This window comes from Felis catus, chromosome D3 (assembly GCF_018350175.1).
Source record: "Felis catus isolate Fca126 chromosome D3, F.catus_Fca126_mat1.0, whole genome shotgun sequence".
NCBI classification, from domain to species: Eukaryota; Metazoa; Chordata; class Mammalia; order Carnivora; family Felidae; genus Felis; species Felis catus.
Window position 1 is genome coordinate 94,270,793 of NC_058379.1, and position 22,119 is coordinate 94,292,911.

General features: G+C 42.9%; 1 protein-coding gene across 7 annotated transcripts in view; it reads left to right on the top strand.

Annotated features, from left to right (window-relative positions):
* The window catches only part of ADNP2 (ADNP homeobox 2), a 39,211-nt gene extending 18,760 nt beyond the window's left edge, over window positions 1-20,451 (top strand). For 6 of the 7 annotated variants that reach the window (XM_045041319.1, XM_045041317.1, XM_023242145.2 and 3 more), the window contains 2 exons: window positions 10,752-10,841; window positions 15,687-20,451. In XM_045041319.1, coding sequence (XP_044897254.1) covers window positions 10,752-10,841; window positions 15,687-18,962 — 3,366 coding nt within the window. In that variant the 3' untranslated portion in view covers window positions 18,963-20,451. Of the gene's footprint in view, window positions 1-10,751; window positions 10,842-13,971; window positions 15,013-15,686 lie in introns of those variants that run through there. The other variant, XM_019815489.3, reaches the window with a different exon arrangement.
* The last annotated feature ends 1,668 nt before the right edge of the window (window positions 20,452-22,119 follow it).

Genomic DNA, 22,119 nt, shown 5'->3' on the forward strand with positions numbered 1-22,119 from the left:
CAAGACTTGTTTACTTTCTTGATTATGTGGATACAGATATGTACATACTTTATAAGGTGAAATTGAGAGATCTGAATGGTTTACAAGTATTCATTTAGATTAACTGTTGGGTTAAATGTTACTAATTCTTTTGAGGGAGAAGTTTTTTTTTTTTTTAATTTGTAGCTGGTCCTATATTTTATAAAATTGTTTAAAATTCAGGGAATGTAAAGTTCAGTTTAGAAAAATTAGAAAACATATGCAGAAACATAGATAAGAAAAGAAGACTCATTTGTAAGCCATTACCCCAAAATATCCGTTGTTAACATTGTGTATTTTTCTAGATTTAAGTGAGAGTGATCAACCTATATATGATAGTATACTAGCTTTGTTTTTGTTTTTCACTGAATTTTATATTAATAATTCTTTTCCATGTCAGATGCATTTATTCTTAATCCCCCATAGTATTTAGAATCTGGGTTTCAAGCAGTAGAAACCAACACTGACCAGTTTGAGCCAAAGGGAATTTAGCGGAAGACCGTGAGGCTTGCAGAGTCTGCATTGGAAACTGGAGGAGCTAAGGAGTGGACTCCTGTCATGATTCTTCCTTCTTCCTTACCCAGCATTTCAAGTTCAGTGAGATGTCATGCTACCTTCTCTGATTTCCAGAGTGTCTGGGACTGTACTTTCCCAAGAGTTAGGACTTCAGATTTTAGGCAACACAGTCTTGTTGAAAGCCTGTATGAGAAAAATGAACTTTAGTGAAGATAGACTTTTCCAAGAACCTCATCTTCTTTTCTAAAAGTAGATCTAAATCCTGCTACTCATTGGAGTCTCTTGATTTTTTTTTGAAAGTTAACATTTGATTGGTTAAAGTAGGGGCTGGCGATGTAACTTACAGGGCACTGTACAAAGTAAAAAAGTGGGTTTGCGCTGGCCCATAGGCCTGTTGTCCCAACCCACAGCACGTGAGTAACTCCCAAGGGGTTGCAGCCTCTGTGCTGGGGTGCTTGTGGTACCTGGATCCAGGCAGGGGTCAAGGTCCCCACCTGAGCCCTCCCCTGCCTGAGTCTGTGCCAGGCTCCCACTGGAGGTGATGATGGAATGTGGACTTCCTAACAGCTTGGTCACTGCCCCAGGGGGTGTGGATGAGAGTGGGAATGACTGCAGGGTGAGGAGTGGAGAGCAGGCACAGACTCTTCCCCAGGAAAATTGGAGGTAGGACCATGTGCCCCATTGTCCTATCAGACTTGGTTTTACAAAACAAATTCAAAGGTAAAATAATTATCAATTTCAAGATGGTGACAACAGAGCATTAAACCCCAGCACTGGCCTTTCTGAGCACAGGGCCCCATACAGCTGCACTAGTCCTGTGCCCTTGGAGTTGGCTCTCACTGGTATTTTCTAAGACCTCAGATTTTTTTTTTATATTTAATAATTTAGTTTACTTAACCTAATATATTCAAAATATTTCAGCATATAATCCATGTAGAGTAAGTAATGAAATATTTTGCCCTCTTTTTTCTCCTAAATCTTCCAAGGATATTTAAAGTTGTTTTTTATTATGGCAAAACATATATAACGTAGAATTTGCCATTTTTCCCATTTTTACGTACACACTTCATTAGTATTAATAACATTTACACTGTTTTTGCAACTATCCACAGTATCTGCAGTTGACTCCTGAACTTTGTGGGGGTTGGGGGCACTGAGTTCCCTTCCTCTGTGTGGTCAAATCCGGGCATAACTTTTGACTCCCCCCAGACTTAACTACTAATAGTCCACTGTTGACCAGAATCAAAAGTCAACACCAACAGTTGTATGTTGAATGTATTATGTACTGTGTTCTTGTAATAAAGTAAGCTAGAGAAAAGAAAATGTTAAAAAAAATCATAAGAGAAAATACATTTACAGTACTATGTACATATTCATTGAAAAAAGTGTGTGTATAAGTGGACCTGTATGGTTCAAACCTGTGTTGTTTGACGGTCCACTGTGTTTCCAAAATTTTCATCACCTCAAACAGAAACTTTATGAAACAGTAACTCTCCGTCCTCCCCAGCCCGGCCCCTGGTGACCTCTCATCTACCCTATCTCCATGGGTTTGCCTGTTATAGATGTGTCATGTAAGCAGAATTGTAATACTGGTCCCTTTGTGCCTGGTTTATCTCACTTAGGTAAATGTTTTTAAGCATAGTCCATGTTGTAGCATGTATCAAAATGTTGTTCCTTTTTATGGCTAAATCATATCCATTGTGTGAATACACCTTTTTTGTTTAGCAGTTCATCTCTTGGTAGACATTGGGTTGGTCCCATGTGTTAGCTGTTGTGAATGATGTTGCAGTGAACTTTGGCTTACAAGTATCTATTTGAGCCCCTGTTTTCAGTTTTTTGGGTATATACCTAGGAGTAGAATTATTAGATCATGTGATAATTTTATGTTGAGCTTTTTGAGGAATTGCCAAACTGTTCCCACAGAGGCTGTACCCTTTTACATTCCTACCAGCTGCGTATGAGATTTCCAGTTTATCCACGTCTTTGTCCTCTTTCTCTCTTTTTCTGTTCCTTTCTCTCTCTCCCTCCCTTACCATCCTAGTGGCTAACAAGGGTGAGCATCTTTCATGTGCTTTTTGGCCATTTGTATATCTTCTTTTTTAAAAAAAAAAATTATTTTTGGGAGAGCACAAGTAGGGGAGGGGCAGAGAGGTGGGGACAGAGGATCCGAAGTGGTCTCTACACAGACAGGCTGACAGCAGTGAGCCTGATGTGGGTCTTGAACTCACGAACCGCGAGATCATGACCTGAACTGAAATCGGACACTAGTCATTTGTGGATCTTCTTTAGAGATTTCTGTTTAAATCCTTTGCCCAGCTTTCAATTGGATTATTTGTCTTTCTCTTGTTGAATTGCAGTTCTTTATCCTGGTTGTTAAACTCTTATTAGATATGATCTGCAGGTACTTTCTCCCATTCTGTAGGTTTCTTTTTACTTTCTTGATAGTATCTTCCAATGCACAAAAGTTTTAAATTTTGATAAAGTTCAGTTTCTTTTTTTTTCTTTTTTTATTGTTGCTGGTGCTTTTTATGTAGTATCAGAGAATCCATTGCCAAATCCAGTCATGAAGATTCTTTTATATGTTTTCTTCTAAGAGGTTTATTGTTGTATTTCTTTCTGTTTAGATCATTGATTCATTGTGAATTAATTTTTGTATGTGGTGTGAAGTAGGAGTCCAACTTCACTCTTATGCCTGTGGAAATTCATTATCCTGGCACCATTTATCGAAGAGGCTGTTTTTCCCTCATTGAATGGACTTGGCATCTTTGTCAAAAATCATTTGGCCGTGGATGTTAGGGTTTTATTTCTGGGCTTTCAGTTCTGTTCCATTGGTCTATATGTCTGTCCTCATGCTGGTGCTACATGAGATCATGAATCATGCTCCACAGACTGAACCAGCTAGGTGCCCATATACTGTTCATTACTGTAGCTTTATGGTAAGTTTTGAAATCAGGAGGTATGAGCCTTCCAATTCCTTCCTTCCTCCCTCCCTCCCTCCCTCCCTCCCTCCCTCCCTCCCTCCCTCCTTCCTTCCTTCCTTCCTTCCTTCCTTCCTTCCTTCCTTCGGCTATTTGGGTTCCCTTGCAGTTCCATATGAATTTGAAGATTGAGTTTCCATTTATGCAAAAGAGACTTGGAATTTCGATAAGGATTGTGTTGTAGATCACTTTGGGTAGTATTGACATCTTGACAGTATGCCTACCCATGAACATTGAATGTCTTTGTTTGTTTAGGTACTTATTCTTGGTTCTTCACTGCATCAAGTTTGTGCTGTTGTGTTCAGAGTAGCCATTTCTGTGGGTCAAGTCTTGGATTAAATTGACATTTAAACCAGTGTTACAGATTGTCATGTTGTGAGCCCACCCCTATACCAATTTTTAAGAGACCTATATATGTATAAGTAGATGTTTAAGAGCTTATTAACCTGTTGTTTCTATATCTTATCTATAAAAATATATTGGAATATTGTTAGTATCTATTTATTTCCTAATAATTGTTTTTTCTTTCTTACTAGCCCCCCCCCCTCCCCCGCACACACACACACACACACCTGGCATTGGAGAACACTTCCTTTAAACTCTCCTCCCATAAATACAAATCAAAGCCACACTGAGATACCACCTCACTCGGGTCAGAGAATTAGCAACTCAAGAAACAACAGATTCTGGTGAGGATGTGGAGAAACGGGAACCCTCTTGCACTGTTGGTGGGAATGCAAACTGGTGTAGCCGCTCTGGAAAACAGTGTGGAGGTTCCTCAAAAAATTAAAAATAGAACTACCCTCTGACCCAGCAATAGCACTACTAGGAATTTACCCAAGGAATATAGGAGTGCTGATGCATAGGGGCACATGTACCCCAGTGTTTAGAGCAGTGCTTTCAACAGTAGCCAAATTATGGAAAGAGCCTAAATGTCCATCAACTGATGAATGGATAAAGAAGATGTGGTTTATATATACAAGGAATACTGCTCGGCAATGAGAAAGAATGAAATCCTGCCATTTGCGGCAATGTGGATGGAACTGGAGGGTATTATGCTAAGTGAAATAGTCAGAGAAAGACAGATACCATATGTTTTCATTCATATGTGGATCTTGAGAAACTTTAACAGAAGACCATGGGGGAGGGGAAGGGAAGGGGCAAGAAAAGAGTTACAGAGGGAGGGAGGCAAACCATAAGAGACTCTTAAATGCAGAGAACAAACAGGGTTGGTGCATGGTGGGGGAGAGGGGAAAGTGGGTGATGGGCATTGAGGAGGGCACTTGTTGGGATGAGCACTGGGTATTGGATGGAAGCCAACTTGACAATAAATTATATTAAAAAAAAATAATAAACTCTCCTCCCTTATCTCCTGTGACAAAACATTGCTGTTTCTTTCTTTTCCAGTGTTTTCTTATGAAAAATTTAAACCTACAGAGATGTTGAAAGGACTGTACAGTGAAAGCTCATCTACCTAAATTCTACAAAATTAATATATATATATATGTGTGTGTGTGCATATATAAAAATCATCATCTGTAAAACTATTGTATGTATATAGGAATAACTCCATATATTAAACAATTATATGTTTGTCTTTAGCCCATCATTCTTATTTTTTGATGCATTCCAAAGAATGTTGCAGCAACAGTACATTTTACCCTTAACACTCAGCTTACATGTCACTAGAGTTTAGTGTTTGTTACAGCATTTGGGGGGTGGGGAATTCATATGCTGTGCAATGCACTAAAGTGTCTTCAGATGATGATTTGTGACATGCATATCTTCATGAAATACGAGTCTCCATCAAGATCTAGGACAATTCCTTCACTCCAGAAAGTTTCCTCTGGCCCTGTTTCAGTCAGTCCCTGCCCCACTCCACTGACTACCACTGTTCTGAAATTTTGTACTATAGATTAGATTTGCCTATTCTACAGTTTTATGTAAATGAAATTATATGTGCTCCTGTGAGAGATTGTTCTGTGTGGTTGCAGTATTCCATTACCTACATGGATTAGTTTATTGATCCTTTCTTCTGACGTTCGACACCTAGGCTCTCGTTAGTTTTTAGTTATTGTGAATAAGGTTCTTATGAATGTTCTTATAAAAGTATTTTTGTGGACATCTGTTTATGGGGTTATTTGTTTAGTTTTATAGGAAACGGCCAGACCTTTATGTAGTGTGATTCCACACTCCTGTTAATAATAGTGTGTGAGGGGGGCACCTGGGTGGCTCAGTTGGTTAAGTGTCCGACTTCGGCTCAGGTCATGATTTCACGGTTCGTGGGTTTGAGCCCTGCATCGGGCTCTGGTCTGACAGCTCAGAGCCTGGAGCCTGCTTCAGGTTCTGTGTCTCCCTCTCTCTCTGCCCCTCCCCCACTCGCGCTCTGTCTCCCTCTGTCTCAAAAATAAATAAACATTAAAAAAAGTAGCGTGTGAGGGTTTCAGTTGTATCCTTAACATTTGGTGGTATTGAATTAAAAAAAAAATTGAAATGAAGCTTAAAATAGCAGTAAGAATGTTCATTATGTTACCATGCAGTGTGATTGTTAGCCCCATTTTTTAAGTTTATTTATTTATTTTGGGGGGGGGAGGAATCCTAAGCAGGCTCGGCACTGTCTGCAGGGAGTCCGATGTGGGGCTAGAACTCACGAACTGCGAGATCGTGACCTGAGCCACCCAGGAGCCTCACTTGGTTCTTTTTATATGTTGGATGGATTTGCAGAATTTTTCTTAAGGATTTTTCCATCTATGTTCATGAGTGACATGGTCTGTTGTTTTAATTTTGTAATATCTTTTGTCTGGTTTTGGTGTCAGGGTAATGCTGGCCTTGTGGAATGAACTGGGAATTGTTTCTTCCTCTTTAAGAACTTAGTGTAGAATTGATAATATTTTTTCTGTAAATGTTTAGAATTCCCAACGAAGCCATCGGGAGTTGGAGTTTTATTTGTGGGAAGGTTTTTAACTTTGAATTCAATTTCTTGACTAGATATCAAGTTATCATCTCTTTCTCTTTCTCTTTTTTTTTTTTTTTTTGAACCAGCTTTGGTGGTCTTTTTTTAAGGAATTTATCCATTTCAACTTAAGTTGTCCTATTTATCGACATAAAGTTGTTCGTATTATTTCTTATCTGTAGGAGCTGTAGTGATCTTGTTTTTTAGGCCTTTGTTTTCTTAGTACTTAACACCATAAACGTCCCTTGAGAGCATTGCAGAAGTATCCTTCACATTTGATTTACTGTGTTTCTACTTTCATTTAGTTTTGAAATGCTGTCTAATTTTGTTCATGATTTCTTCTTTGATCCATGAATTAAAAGGGTGTTTAATTTCTAGAATTTGGGGATTTTCTAGATTATTTTTTTGTTACAGATTTCTGTTAAATTTTGCTTTGGTTAGAGAATATACTTTATAATTATTCTAATTCTTTTAAATTTATTGAGACTTAGGGCTCTGCCCAAGCTCTATCTTGGTAAGTGTTTCATGTGGATTTGCTGTTACTGGCTGGAGAGTTCTATTAGCGTTTGGTCAGGTGGTCAGGTGGTTGGTTGTGTTCAGTCCTGTGTATCCTTATCCTTCCTGATTTTTGTGGATTTGTTATATTCGCTCATTGAGAGAAGAGGGGGTGTTGGCGTCTCTGACTGTATATTTGGATTTGATTATTTCTTTTTTTTTTTTTTTTAATTTTTTTTTTTCAACGTTTATTTATTTTTGGGACAGAGAGAGACAGAGCACGAACGGGGGAGGGGCAGAGAGAGAGGGAGACACAGAATCGGAAACAGGCTCCAGGCTCTGAGCCATCAGCCCAGAGCCTGACGCGGGGCTTGAACTCCTGGACTGCGAGATCGTGACCTGGCTGGAGTCGGACGCTTAACCGACTGCGCCACCCAGGCGCCCCTGATTATTTCTCTTTTCAATTTAATCAGTTTTTGTCTCCTGTACTTTTCTCTGAGTACATACACGTTTAGGATTGCTTTGTTCTGCTGATGAATTGTCCTGTTGTTACAAAGTGACCTTCTATCCATGTTAATATTTTCTCCCCCTGAAATCTGCTTTGTTTGATGGTAATGTGATTCCTCCAGCTTTCTTCTGATTAGTGATAGCATGACACCTCTCTTTCCATCTTTTTACCTTTAACCTGTCTGTCTTTGTATTTAAAGTGAAATTTTGGGGGCGCCTGGGTGGCTCAGTCAGTTAAGTGTACGACTCTTGATTTCGGCTCAGGTCATGATCTCCTGGTTTGTGAGTTTGAGTTTGAGCCCCAAGTTGGCTTGTTGCTGACAGTGCGAAGTCTGCTGGAGATTCTCTGTCTCCGTCGCTCTCTGCCCCTCCCCCACTTGTTCTCTCTCAAAAGTAAACATTTAAAAAAACGTTTAAAATGAAATTTGTGTAGATAGCATTTAATTGGATCTTGTTTTTATTTACCCAGTCTGATACTCTGCCTCTTAATTTAAGTATTTAGACCAGGGGTAGGCAAACTATGCTTCGTGGGCCAAATCTGGCTTGCTGTCTATTTTGTAAATAAACTGTCTTGGAACGTAGCCATGCTTGTTAGTGTTCATGGCTGCCTTTGTGTGTGATGGTGGCACTGAGTAATTGTGTGAGAGCCTGCATGGCTGGCAGAGCCCTGAATATTTGTTATCTGGCTTTTACTTTAGAAAAAGTTTCCAGCTCTTGTTCTTTAATGTGGTTATTGATATGGTTGGGTTTAAATTGCCCATGTCACTGTTTCTTTTTACTGTCTTTTCTGTGCTTCCTTTTTTATTCTTCTTCTGCTTTGTTTTGGATTGAACAGTTTTTATGATTCCATTTTATCTCCCATTATTGGCTTATTAGCTGTATGTTTTTGTTTACCTTTTTTTTAAGTTTATTTATTTGTTTTTGAGAGAGAGTGAGAGCATGCGAGCATGAGCACAAGCAGGGGAGGGGCAGAGAGGGAGGGAGACAGAGAATCCCAAGCAGGCTCTGCACTGTTAGCATGGAGCCTGATGCAAGGCTTGAACTCACGAACTGTGAGATCATGACCTGAGCTGAAACCAAGAGTCCGATGCCTAACCAACTGAGCCCCCTACGCGCCCCTGTTTACCTTCTAATATAATACTGCTCCACATATAAGAACCTTACGGAGGGTGTCTGGCTGGCACAGTTGGTAGAAAATGTGACCCGATCTCAGGGTTGTGAGTTCTAGTCCCACATGGGGTATAGAGATTACTTAATAAATAAAGATTAAAAGAAGAAAAACATCAATACTGTGCTCTCATTTCCCATTCTAGCCTTTGTGTTATTGTTGTCATACGTTTTACTTGTACATATGTTATCACCTCAGAATACATTATTTCCAATTTAAATCTTTGTACGAATTTGCACTTTTCTCTAGTTCTGAATTGACTTGGTAAGCAGTGTATTAGCATAGGTACATTTGAAGACAGCTATTATATTATTATCTGGCTTAACTAATTCTTTTTTGTATTACAAATAATCTTTAATCATTGTAAAAACAGCAGTGTAAATTGGGAAAGTTAGAAAATGGAGGTAATCCTTTCTTTAGAAAATAAAATTTTAAATGCCACATTTCTGCCATTCAGAGATTACCGCTACTGACATCTTATTGTTTAGCCTTCTCTTTCTTTGTGCAAACACTTGTGTGAGTAGAGTCTTTACCACAGTGAGCTCTTATTCTCTTACTGGTCATGCTTTTTCAGTTACCCGCATCTTTCGGTGTTGTTAACGCTTGTCTTTCTCATCTGATACCTAGTCCACATCTGACTTCTCCAGTTTTCCTCCAGATACGTTTTGCACTTGGTTTATCTGACGCAGGATTCAGTGTGAACACTGTTGCATCTGGTTGTCCAGTTCTCACTATCCCCATCCCTCCCTCGGTGTCCTCACCCCCTTCTGTTGTGTTGGCGCACCCTTGTCCACACTGTCCTCCCCATACTGACTCTGGTGTCCTTGGTCAGGCACACACTTGGAGCTCCTACTTGATACTCTCCCAGGAGCCTCCCAAGTGCTCACCCCTGACAGAAGACCGTGTTTGCTTATGGAGCTTCTCTTTTTTGAAAATTATGGGGGCAGGGGGACGCCTGGGTGGCTCAGTCGGTTAAGTGTCCAACTTCGGCTCAGGTCATAATCTCAGGGTTCATGAGTTCGAGATCCTCCTTCCCCATCTCCCTCTGCCCCACCCATGCTTGCGCTGTCTCAAAATAAACTTAAAAAATAAAAATCATTAGTGGGAAATCTCATCTGTTTATTTCTTATAAAACTATAGTTTTTAACTACAATTTAAAACTTTAATTTTTAGGGGTGTTTGGGTGGCTCAGTCGATTAAGCGTCCAACTTGGGCTGAAGTCATAATCTTGCAGTTTGTGAGTTCGAGCCCCACCTCAGTCTCTGTGCTGACAGCTTGGAGCTCTGTGCTGACAGCTTCAGATTCTGTGTCTCCTGTCTCTCTGCCTCTTCCCTGCTCATTCTCTGTCTCTCTCAAAAATAAATGTTAAAAAATTTTTCACCCTGTGACCCAGCAATTGCACTACTAGGTATTTATCCAAGGGACACAGGTATGCTGTTTCGAAGGGGCACGTGCATGCCAATGTTTACAGCAGCACTATCACCAATAGCCAAAGTATGGAAAGAGCCCAAATGTCCATCCCTGGATGAATGGATAAAAGAGATGTGGTATATATACACAATGGAGTATTACTCGGCAATCAAAAAGAATGGGATCTTGCCATTTGCAACTACGTGGATGGAATTAGAGGGTATTATGCTAAGCGAAATTAGTCAGAAAAAAACAAATATATGACTTCACTCATATGAGGACTTTAAGACACAGAACAGATGAACACAAGGGAAGGGAAACTAAAAACGGAAGGGGACAAAACATAAGAGACTCTTAAATATGGAGAACGACAGGGTACTGGAGGGGTTGTGGGAGGGGCGATGGGCTAAATGGGGGAGGGGCATTAAGGAATCTACTGAAATCATTGCTGCACTATGTGCTAACTGACTTGGATGTAAATTAAAAAAATAAATTTTTTTTTTTCAAAAGATGTTTAAGACTTTAATGTTTAATTGGATTATTTCAGCCTTTTCCTCTGTTCTTGTGCTTTATGGCTGCAGTTTGCTCATGGGCTACATTTTCATTTCACTTTCCCACGCGGATTTCTTAGGTGCTAAGTAATCCCTTCAGGTTATTTACCTTCTGAAATTGCTTAATGGTCTCTCTTTTTCTCCCTTTTTAAAAGGACCTTAAAGGCTTTGATCCAGGAGAGAAGTACTTTTTTAACACATCATGGGGAGATATTTCTCTCTGGGAACCTTCTGGGAAGAAAGTGGTATGTATTTTTGTATTTGATTTTTATGTTTCCTCAGAAGCTGGGGGTAAGTTTCAGTTTACTTTTGAGGAACATCACATGTGTTTGGATTGCTGATGAGTGAGGGGGAGAGGCGTAAATATAAACACTCAGGGAAGGAGCAGGAGAAAGTGAAATGCTTTATAATATAGAATCATTGATGCTTTGAGAGGTTTCTGTACATAAAGTTGAAAAAGTGATGTAGTGAAACTGTTATTTGTCCTTGATCATAAGATGCTACTCATATAAGAAGGGCCTTGGTGGGGCGCCTGGGTGGCTCAGTCGGTTGAGCGTCCGACTTCGCTCAGGTCACGATCTCACGGTCGGTGAGTTCGAGCCCTGCATCAGGCTCTGTGCTGGCAGCTCAGAGCCTGGAGCCTGCTTCAGATTTCTGTGTCTCCCTCTCTCTCTGGCCCTCCCCCCGTTCATGCTCTGTCTCTCTGTCTCAAAAATAAATAAATGTTAAAAAAAAAAAAAATTAAAAAAAAAAAAAAAGAAGGGCCTTGGTTTCTAACCATTCTGAGTAAAAAGAAATGCCATGACATTATGTGTGATGAAAGTACATCCTGGTTTCAGAAATTTAAAGTTGAAAGCTTACAATTTAAAAATACAGATCTTTTAGTTGAGGAATACAATTTATAATAATTTGAGACCAAACCCAAGCAGATTCAAGCTAAATTCTCCTCATTAAAGTGTTTTCTGGAAAGCCTTTCCTACTATCCAGCCATCCATAACATTAGCATCTTCCTCACTGTCATGCTCAGCCTGTCCCAGCACAGAGCCCAGTGCGGGGCTCCAACCCACAGACCGCGAGATCATGACCTGAGCTGAAGTCGGACACTTAACTGACTGAGCCACCCAGGCGCCCCAGGACTTTTGACTTTAAATAAACTTTTCCTGTCACTAGTCAATCATTGTTCTGTCACAATTTTCTGTATCAACATTTCTGTTGTCAGCTGTTCTCAGTTCCACTTTTCTGCCTGTCTTGTGTCACACCTGTTGGTCTCCTGCCCTCCTTGACCCAACACTTCCCTCTCTACCATCAGACACAAGATGCCTTGAAACCCCTTTGACTTGGTAATTCTCCTGCTTGGAACAGCATATGGCTGTTCAGATATGCCTTGCTTTGAAGACCTTGACTTCATGAATCTTTTCTTACATCTCACTGATTTCTGTCTTCCAAATTCTCAGAAGATCCTATAAGGCAACATGCACTGTAATATATAATTATATGCTTTTCATCAAGAAACACTTTTTGAAACCTGCTACAAAGTAGGTAAAACTTTCTGAGTGCCTAATACAAAGAGGTACAAGTTAGGTTTTTTCCTCAAGGTGTGTATGTTTTTGTTGGGGTGAATAGAGCCTAGGCATAACGTGTTAAATCAGTATGAAATAGTGGTGTTTGGATTTGTTGACTAGACAACCATGTTCAGAAAAGCCACCGAAGCCTGGTGTGGCAGAGGCTGTGCTGTCTGCTAGCTCAGGGCCTTATTCCTGTTTGTTCCTAAGGTGGCAGAAATGTGCAGTCATGCTGGATTGATTCTGTGGCTTGTGCTACAGTGAGGTCTTCAGGGGCTCAGAAAAAAGAGATTTGTTAAACATTCGGGTTTTGGGGAGAGAGACGTGCTAAGGTCCTGTCAGGTGACGGAGCTCGGTGCAAGACCTGAGGAAGCAGCCTGACAGGGAGACGGTGAACTGTCCAGGGCAGGGGTTTCTGCCAGCACCTAGATGCCTTACTCCATCCTCTGCATCTGTCCTTGGTCATTTTTCTTCCTCTGTTGCCAGTAGGGCCCAGGTCTCCACTCCCCATGTTCCCCAGTGATACTCACCCCAGAGCTTCCGCAGGGGGCTGTTATGGGAACGTAGACTTTCATTTCTCTTGGGTAAGTGCCTAGGCTTGAGATTGCTGGATTGTATATGATAAAGAAGTACATATTTATCTTTATGACAGATGCCACACTGTTTTCCAAAGTGGCTATACCATTTTGCTTTCCCTCTGTGATGGGGGGGGGGGGGGTCTAGTTACTGTGCACACAAGCTGGCCTCAAGTCTGTCTCATTTATGGTGCTTAATGGTTTTATCCACTTATTTTCCATTCTAATAGGGTTGTAGTGGTACCTTTTCTGGTTTTAATTTGCATTTACCTAGTGACTAATGATGTTGAGCATCTTTTCATGTGTATATTTGGCAGCTGGATGCCCTCCGGTAGTGTAAAAGTCTTTTACCCATTTTCTAAAATTTGGGTTATTTTTTTCTTATTGGGACTTGAACATGTCTACAACATGTATTCTGGATATAAGTCCTTTATTAGGTGTGAGGTTTGCAAATATTGTCTCCTAGCCAGTGGCTTGTCTTCTTTCATTTCCTTCCTTCCTCCCTCCCTCCTTCCCTCCCTTCCACTTTTGAGAGGCAGAGAGAGAGGGAGACACAGAATCTGAAGTAGGCTCCAGGCTCTGAGCTGTCAGCACAGAGCCCGATGCAGGGCTTGAACTCACAAACCGAGAGATCATGACCTGAGCCAAAGTCGGACACTTAACTGACTGAGCCACCTAGGCACCCCAACAGTGTCTTTCACGGAGCAGAAGCTTTCTTACTTTGATGGAGTCCAGTTTATCAGTTTTTTTTTTTTTATGGATTATGTTTTTGTTTTCATATTTAAGAAATCTTTCCCTAATCCAAAGATCTGTTCAACATTAATGTATAGTAATGTGCAGTTGTTAGTAATTTCTTTTGGCTCTTTCATTGAGTGTAATTTTCATTAACTGGTTTTTCACTACGCTATTTCATTAAGTATAAAACACACCATTTAAAAAATGTATTATTGGGGCTCCTGGCTGCCTCAGTTGGTAGACCATGAGGCTCTTGATCTCGTGGTTGTAAGTTTGAGCACCACAATGGGTGTGGAGGTTACTTAAAAATAAAAAATTCTAAGGCCACCTGGGTGGCTGTCAGTGGAGGGTCCAACTCTTTATTTTGGCTCAGGTCATTATCGCGGGGTTGTGGGATTGAGCCTGTGTGAGGCTCCAAGCTGAGCGTGGCTCCTGCTTGAGATTCTCTCTTTCTCTCCTTCTGCCCCTCCCCCTGCTTGCACGTATGCGTGTTCTCTCTCTAAAATAAAATACATATATATATATATATACACACACGCACACATATATATAAAAGATAAAAATTAAAAATGCTAAAAAAAATTGTACTAGTCAAGTATAGTTGATGTATAATGTTAGTTTCAGATGTACACAGTGGTTCAACAACTGTGTACATTTCTCAGTGCTCCCCACGATAAGTGTAGTCAGTTACCATACAATGTTATTACAAAATTATTGACTATGTTCTGAGACACACCATTTTTTAACGAACCACTAATAAAAAAAACCTAAAGCAATGCTTAAACTTTGTTGTACTGTTGAACTGTTAGTTGTAAGGTGTATCCAGATTTCTGAGATAATAAAATATGAATCTGTGAAATACGGATTGTTGTTTTTTTAGTTTTTGGTCCGGGGTTGGCTGTTGCCTTAGGTTTATTCTGCGTGCTATCAGAATGGCAGAACCTGGGATATTGCTAATTGCTGAGAAGGCAGTTCCACATTGCTGAACATGTTTGGGTGACTTCTCTGACTTGTGACAAGAGGGAAACCTGTACAAATAGAGAGAGGGTGACAGAAGCTACAGAATGTGTGTGGGGGCATGAGAACACAAGCTTACGAAGGGTGGGGTGATCTGCTGTGGCAGCAAGAATCCGTGTCTTAGAGAGATCTACGACACAGCCCATCTCCCCTACAGCCGATGCTGGGACCCAGCATGAAGGTCCAGGTTTTACCTTCCTCAGTGACACTAGGGCCAGGTGTTCTGTGGTTCAGCACCTCTAGGGTCTGGAGACTTGCGAGACCAAAGACTTCATGGCTGTCAGACCTTCACAAACCCAGCAAATTTTTGGATGTTAGAACATTGCATTGCTCCGTTGTCTTGCTCTTATACAGATGCCTGTTCTTATGCCCCAAGCCTATTGGATTCCCCTGTGTTTGCCCCGAAGAGAAGTTCTGCATGGTTGGTCTGCGTTCTGGCCTGGAACTCGTTCAGGATTGTCGTAGCTCTTGAGGAACAGCCTCTTTCCTTACAACTTGTCACATAGCGTATTGGACACTTGCGTGTTGTAAGCACTGTCCATTTGGCCCCTACCTTCTCTAGGAGTGAGGGAAATAACAGTAATGACGGTTTAACAATTTGCATGTTAGGTTATTTGCAGGTAAATTCTAGAGGTTTTAGAATTTGAAGTACAAACAACATTGGAACTAGGAAATGGGATGTGAAAGGGAGAAACTAACTTTCTGTAGCAGAGAACAGAGTTTCTTGTATTGGAGTGAGGAGATTCAGGTTTTAGTAGATGGCCTGGAAGGGGTCGGAGTGACGTGCTATGGGCCAGGTCCTGTGAGCACCGTCTGCAGCTAGGAATCGCTGCTACATTTTTAGACGTTTGAGGCGAAAAATGAATACTGTTTTGTGATATGAAAATTCTTTGAAATTTGAACTAGTGTCTGTATAGTTTTGTTGGCACAAAGCCATGCTCATTGACTTGCATATTATCTACAGGCGCTTTTGTGTTACGATGGCTGCACCAAGTAGTTGGCATAGAGGCAGTATTTACTCTCTGGCCCTCTAAGAAAAAGCTTGCCCTGGCTCAGAAAAACACCATTCCCTGAGGGATGATAGTGTTACATTATCTGGCACATTAGAAGAAAAAGAATCCTATACTTGTGAACTGTAGAAGGTGTAGGATCTGGTATTTTTATTGAAGTATGTTTGACTTTCTTTTTTTTTTTTTAACAGAGATATCGAACAAAGCCATACTGTTGTAGCCTCTGTAAATACTCTACAAAAGTGCTTACTTCATTCAAAAATCATTTACATCGCTACCATGAAGACGAAATTGATCAAGAGCTGGTGATCCCTTGCCCAAACTGTGTATTTTCCTCTCAACCCAAAGTTGTGGGAAGGCACTTCAGAATGTTTCATGCACCTGTCCGGAAAGTCCAGAACTACACAGTGAATATTTTAGGGGAACCTAAGTCTTCTAGGAGTGATGTGATAAGTTTTACATGTTTAAAATGTAACTTTTCAAACACTTTGTACTACAGTATGAAGAAGCATGTGCTGGTAGCCCATTTTCACTACTTAATTAACTCCTACTTTGGCCTGCGAACTGAGGAAACGGGTGAGCAACCGAAAACCGACGAAAGTCTTTCTACTGAGAAGATGCCACCGTCTGACAAGTACTATTGTAAAAAGTGCAACGCCAATGCCAGCAGCCAGGATGCTTTAATGTACCATATTTTGACTTCAGATATACACAGGGATTTGGAAAATAAACTCAGATCTGTGATCTCAGAACATATTAAGAAGCCCGGCCTTTTGAAGCAGATGCACATCGCTCCAAAGCCAGTGGCACCCTTGGCCGTGCCCCCAAACGGCGGAGCTCCGGGCATCGCAGCCACATCTCCCTGCTTTCGTCTTGCCTTGCCACAGAACAGCCAAAGCCAGACCGTCGTGCAGCCAGTGCAGGGCGCAGTCCAGCCAGTGACTGTGGCCTCGGGCACTTCTGGAAGCCTCACGCACTCTCCGCCTGCTGTTGCCCAGTCCCACGTGACCCTGGTCTCCAGTCCTCTGCCGGTGGGCCAGAGCAACCTCCCTCTGCCGCCCTCAGCCCCGCAGCCTGTCTTTCTTTCTCATGGAGTCCCGCTTAATCAGTCTGCAAATCCTCCTGTGTTGCCCTTGAGTCAGCCAGTCGGACCTATCAATAAGTCTGTTGCAACTGGTGTCCTCCCCGTAAACCAGACCATCCGCCCAGGGGCCGTATCCCTTAGCCAGCCGGTCGGGCCCATCAACAGACCAGTTGGGCCTGGAGTTCTTTCAGTAAACAGACCTGCTGGGCCTGGAGTTCTTCCTGTCAGTCCGTCCGTCACTCCCGGGGTTCTTCAGGCCGTCTCACCAGGGGTGATTTCTGTGAGTCGGACAGTCCCGTCAGGGGTCCTGCCTGCAGGCCAGATGACCCCTGCCGGGGTCATCCCTTCGGGACAGACGGCAACTTCTGGGGTGCTTCCTGCGGGCCAGATGGTCCAGTCAGGGGTTCTCCCCATTGGCCAGACGGCCCCATCGGGGGTTCTCCCCGCTGGGCTGACGGCCCCCTCGCGGGTTCTGTCTGCGGGCCAGACGGTCCCGCTGAGGGTTCTGCCTGCAGGCCAGGTCGTCCCACCGGGGCTCCTTTCTCCCAACCAGACGGTCTCGTCGGGTGTTCTCCCTGTGAACCAGGGTATTAATTCCGGTGTTCTGCAGCTCAGCCAGCCTGTCATGTCAGGAGTGCTGCCTGTGGGCCAGCCAGTGAGGCCTGGCGTCCTGCAACTGAATCAGCCTGTGAGCACCAACATCCTGCCTGCAGGTCAGCCAGTTAGACCTGGCGCTTCTCAGAACACCACTTTCCTCACGTCAGGCTCTATTCTCAGACAGCTGATACCTACAGGGAAACAGGTGAATGGGATTCCCACGTACACACTTGCCCCCGTATCTGTCACTTTGCCTGTGCCTCCAGGAGGTGTTGCAACTGTCCCCCCACCCCAGGTGCCCATCCAGCTCCTGCAGTCGGGCACAGCTGCGCAGATGGCCAGTTCCATGGCCAGCATGCCCTCTCCTCCAGTGGTGGTAAATGCCACTCAGAATATGTTTGTTCAGGCGTCTCCATCTGTGGCAGAGGCCAGTCAGGCGCTCAAACAGGCAAAGCAGTGGAAAACCTGTCCGGTCTGTAATGAGCTCTTCCCTTCCAATGTCTACCAGGTTCATATGGAAGTGGCTCATAAGCATAGTGAGTCCAAATCTGCTGAAAAACTGGAGCCTGAAAAGCTGGCAGCGTGTGCGCCGTTTTTAAAGTGGATGAGAGAGAAAACCGTTCGCTGTCTCTCTTGTAAGTGCTTAGTGTCTGAGGAGGAGCTTATCCATCACTTGCTCATGCACGGCCTGGGGTGCTTGTTCTGTCCGTGCACTTTTCATGACATTAAAGGTCTTTCGGAGCACAGTAGGACTGTGCACCGAGGGAAGAAGAAGTTACCTGTGGATTATAGTAACAAAGGTTTTCAATTGGATATCGATGCTAATGGCAACCTGCTGTTTCCCCATCTTGACTTCATTACCATATTGCCAAAGGAGGAGCTTGGGGAGCGGGAAGTCTACTTGGCGATACTGGCGGGGATACACTCCAAGTCACTGGTGCCTGTGTATATAAAGGTGAGGCCCCAGACGGAGGGCGCCTCTGGGAGCCCCAGCAAACAGGCTCTGACTTGCCCCTTCTGCTTTGGCACCTTTGTGACGACGGAGGCATACGAGCTGCATTTGAAGGAGAGGCACCACATCACGCCAACGGTCCACACCATCCTGAAGTCTCCAGCCTTCAAGTGCATCCACTGCTGTGGGGTCTACACGGGCAACATGACCCTGGCAGCCATCGCCATCCACCTGCTGCGCTGCAGGAGTGCCCCAAAGGACAGCAGCTCAGACCTCCAGATCCAGCCTAGTTTTATTGAGAACAGCGAGCTGCTTTTGGTGAATGGGGAGGTGATCCACGACTCCAGTTTTTCTGTGAAGAGGAAGCTGCCCGATGGCCACTTTGGGACAGAAGACCAGAGGGACGTGGAGGAGCGGCCCCTCGTCATAAACACCGACGCAGCCCCGGCTCCCGAAAAGGTGACGAGTGCGGTGCCTTTTAAAAGACAAAGGAATGAAATCAGGACAGAGGGACCGCTCATTAGTGAGGATGCCCTTCAGATTTTAGCATTAAATCCTAAAAAATATGAAGACCGTTCTTACGAGGAAAAAAAGCAATTTCTTAGAGATTATTTCCACAAGAGACCATATCCTAGTAAAAAGGAAATAGAACTTCTTTCCTCACTCTTGTGGGTGTGGAAGATTGATGTGGCTTCATTTTTTGGAAAAAGAAGATACATTTGCATGAAAGCAATAAAAAATCACAAGCCTTCTGTGCTTTTAGGCTTTGATATGTCTGAACTTAAAAACGTTAAACACAGGTTGAACTTTGAGTTTGAGCCACAAAACTTGTAAAAAAAAAAAAAAGAAATAGGAAATCTGAAGTACTAGATATTTAGTAGTTTTTTCAATTGAGATTTAAAAAAATGTTATTTTCTTCACTGTATGTTGAACTAATCAATTTCAGTGGTCTTTATGCTGCTCTTTAGATTTATTTCAGGTGCTCAGAAAGACTTCTATATAAAAGAAGTGAATAGTTGTTTCGGATTTATTGTTTCCTGCAGTTTGATTTTGTAACAATTATTTTTAGTTCTTCCCTGTCATGTAAATTAAATCCTTGGCTCTTTCATGCACGTCTTGTTTCCTAGTAGTGTCAGTATCGTAGGATGAAAACTGAAACCTGTATGTTTGTGTTTTCATTTAAGGAAATTTCAGCTTGTTTCAGAATACTTGATTAACTGCATTGATCTCCCTCAGTTAGCTTCACGTGTAGCAGCAAACGGTAAGCGCCGAGGCTGACAGAAGTGAGTACACACCCCTGTGATGTGTGTGCTTCCCTCAGGACGCACTGCGTTAACTTGCGCTGGTTTCTTCTTCTCAAGGTACTTGCTTTCTAGATTGTGATTCTGATTTACATTTTTTCGAGTTTGTCCTAGCTGCTGTCTTTTATTACAACTCATAGAAAACCAAATGTTTTCCTTTGTTAAAAATATACTGAACCTGAAGCTTGCTATTTAGCTCGTTAAGAGTTATTTTCAAATAAAGCAGTTTTGTAGGTGCGGAAATCCTTTTTAGTGTGGACTTCTCCCCTTTTTGATACGGTGGTAAGTCATTTCCCCGTTCAAAAGTAAGACAATACATTTTTAGTGCCTTTAGAATAAATGCTGAACACACACTCAGACTCTCCTCCCAATCCAACTCTTCATAAACCAGTGAAAGGAAAGGACCATGTGACTCAGGAATAAAATTTTTACCCCTGAGTGTGGAAACTAACTAGAGTGTAGACATAGGTTTTCAGAGAACGAAGTGAAATGAGTAGAGCAAGAGCTGTATCCGTGTTGCTGTATTACATCTTTGACAGTTTTCTAGAGGTAAACGTACTTGTTCTGGGGAGATGGGCTTTCCTCTAGCCCAGCTGTCTGGGTTAATGGGGTGGGGATTGCTGAAGAACTCCACTGTATTACTGTCCTTTGGACAGTTAAACCTCCAGGGTTTTTTTCCACACACAGAATAACTAAAAGCACCAGAGCCAGCAATGGAGACCAGCCAGTTTTGACCTTAAATCATATTCCTGGTGGTACCCAGCAGAGGCACCTGTCCAACGTACTCAGAGGATATGACGGTCTCTGGGAAATAAGACAATGTTAACTCTATGGATTTTAAAAAGTAGAATTCTTGCATGTAATTGCTATAATGTGCATTTTTGAGGCAATTGTGAAACTGGTCTGTGATTGTTGGTGTACTCTGTTGTAAATCCAAAAAGAGCTTGTTGAAGTTTATTTTTTTTTTAACCTATTGTTTCAGAGTGTCTATTTTGAATTAAAATTTGTTATACCACTGCAAACAGAACTGTTTAATTCTTTTAACAGATGTGTCACTGTGACTTAGTAATCATCTAAATGTAGAAATACATACCACATTTATTTGCTAAAAAATACTGCTTGTCACTGTGAAAGTAGGTCAGGATAACCCCGAAGAGCTAGTTACCAGTGCCTCCACGGTAGATGTGGCTAAATCCTCTTGATGTGTCTGTGATGTTGGCCTCCACCGTCAAATCGGATGTCAAGTAGCGTCGAACTCGCCTGTCCTCAGGCTGTGCTGGTGACTGTCCGTGTGGTGGAGGCCAGTCTGGAGGTGCTGACAGCAGCAGTTTACTGTGTGCAGCGGTGAGGGGAGCACCTGGCCCACCTTTGTTAAGTGATGTAAGTCAAGGTTTCTGTTAGCCTCTTGGGTGATAATTCTTTGTTGGGGGTGACTGCCCTGTTCGGTGCAGTGTTGGGCTGGCACCCGTGGCCTCAGCTGCTCCAGTCACGGCCCTGCCACCCCCCCCCCCCGCCCCCACCCCGTCATAACAACCAAAGATGTCATTGAATCTGCCCTGATGAGAACCACTGTGACAGAGGAATTCTGATTTCTAATTGTGTTGTAGCTGTCGGTCAGCCTTTGATGCCAAGTCTCTATGTGAACGCTTTTCTTTGATCTGTCCTCCACCCACACCAGCATGCTGCTTCCAGAGTGGGTCACTGCCTTGCTAATGGAATGGAGGTTTCTAATATGGTTGAGAGATCTAGATAAGTCCTCTTGGATTTCAGCCTCATGTTAAGGGTCATGAATGTTTTCTTTTCTTTCTTTCTTTCTTTTTTTTTTAAGTTATTTATTTTGAGAGAGAACAAATGAGCAGGGGAGGGGCAGAGAGAAAGGGAGAGAGAGAATCCCAAGCAAGCGCTATGCTATCAGCTCAGAGCCCAACTTGGGGCTCAGTCTTGCAGACTATGATCATGACCTGAACCAAAATCAAGAGTGAGACACAACCGACTGAGCCACCCGGGGACCCTGTGAATGTCTTCTTTAAAAAGCTGCAGGTGAATGGTACAGGGCGGAGGCACGAGGTGGAAGCCAGCAGGAGGCCGGAGGGTGCTCCCACGGCGCTAACGGATGGCAGGTCTCCCAAGGCTGCAAGTGCAAATAGCACGGTGACTCCCAATAGCACGGTCACGGGAAAGATGTGCCTTTTGCCGCTTCTGTAACGTGGGCCAGAATCTGGATGGCAGACATCACCATGATGGAAGTGTGCAGGGTTGGGGCAGACAGGCCAGACAGAAGCAAAGGTGGCCATGTTCAAGGACAGTGCTGGATACAACAGCAGCATTGGTGCCTTAGTCCAAGAAGGGGAGCTGGCCCAGTGGCGTGGAGACCTGCGTAGCGCAGGTGGTTCCAGGGAGCTCTTCGGGTCAGCCACCCGTGTGCTGACTCTTCCGCCCTTCACCTCCATCAGTGAGACCGAACTGCAGTCAGCGACAAAGCCAGTCGGGAGCCAGAAGACCTTCATGCACACACCACAGATAACCACCAAAACAGAGACCCTGCACAGCTGCTGTGTCACCGCACTGGACTCGTATCTCTGGGCATAGACGTTTTTCCAGAGCTCTTTTAGAAAATGACCCACATAGTTATCAGGAAAGGGCTGTTGCTCATAAGAGACCTTTGGCCACCTGGCCTCCTTGGTGTTGGG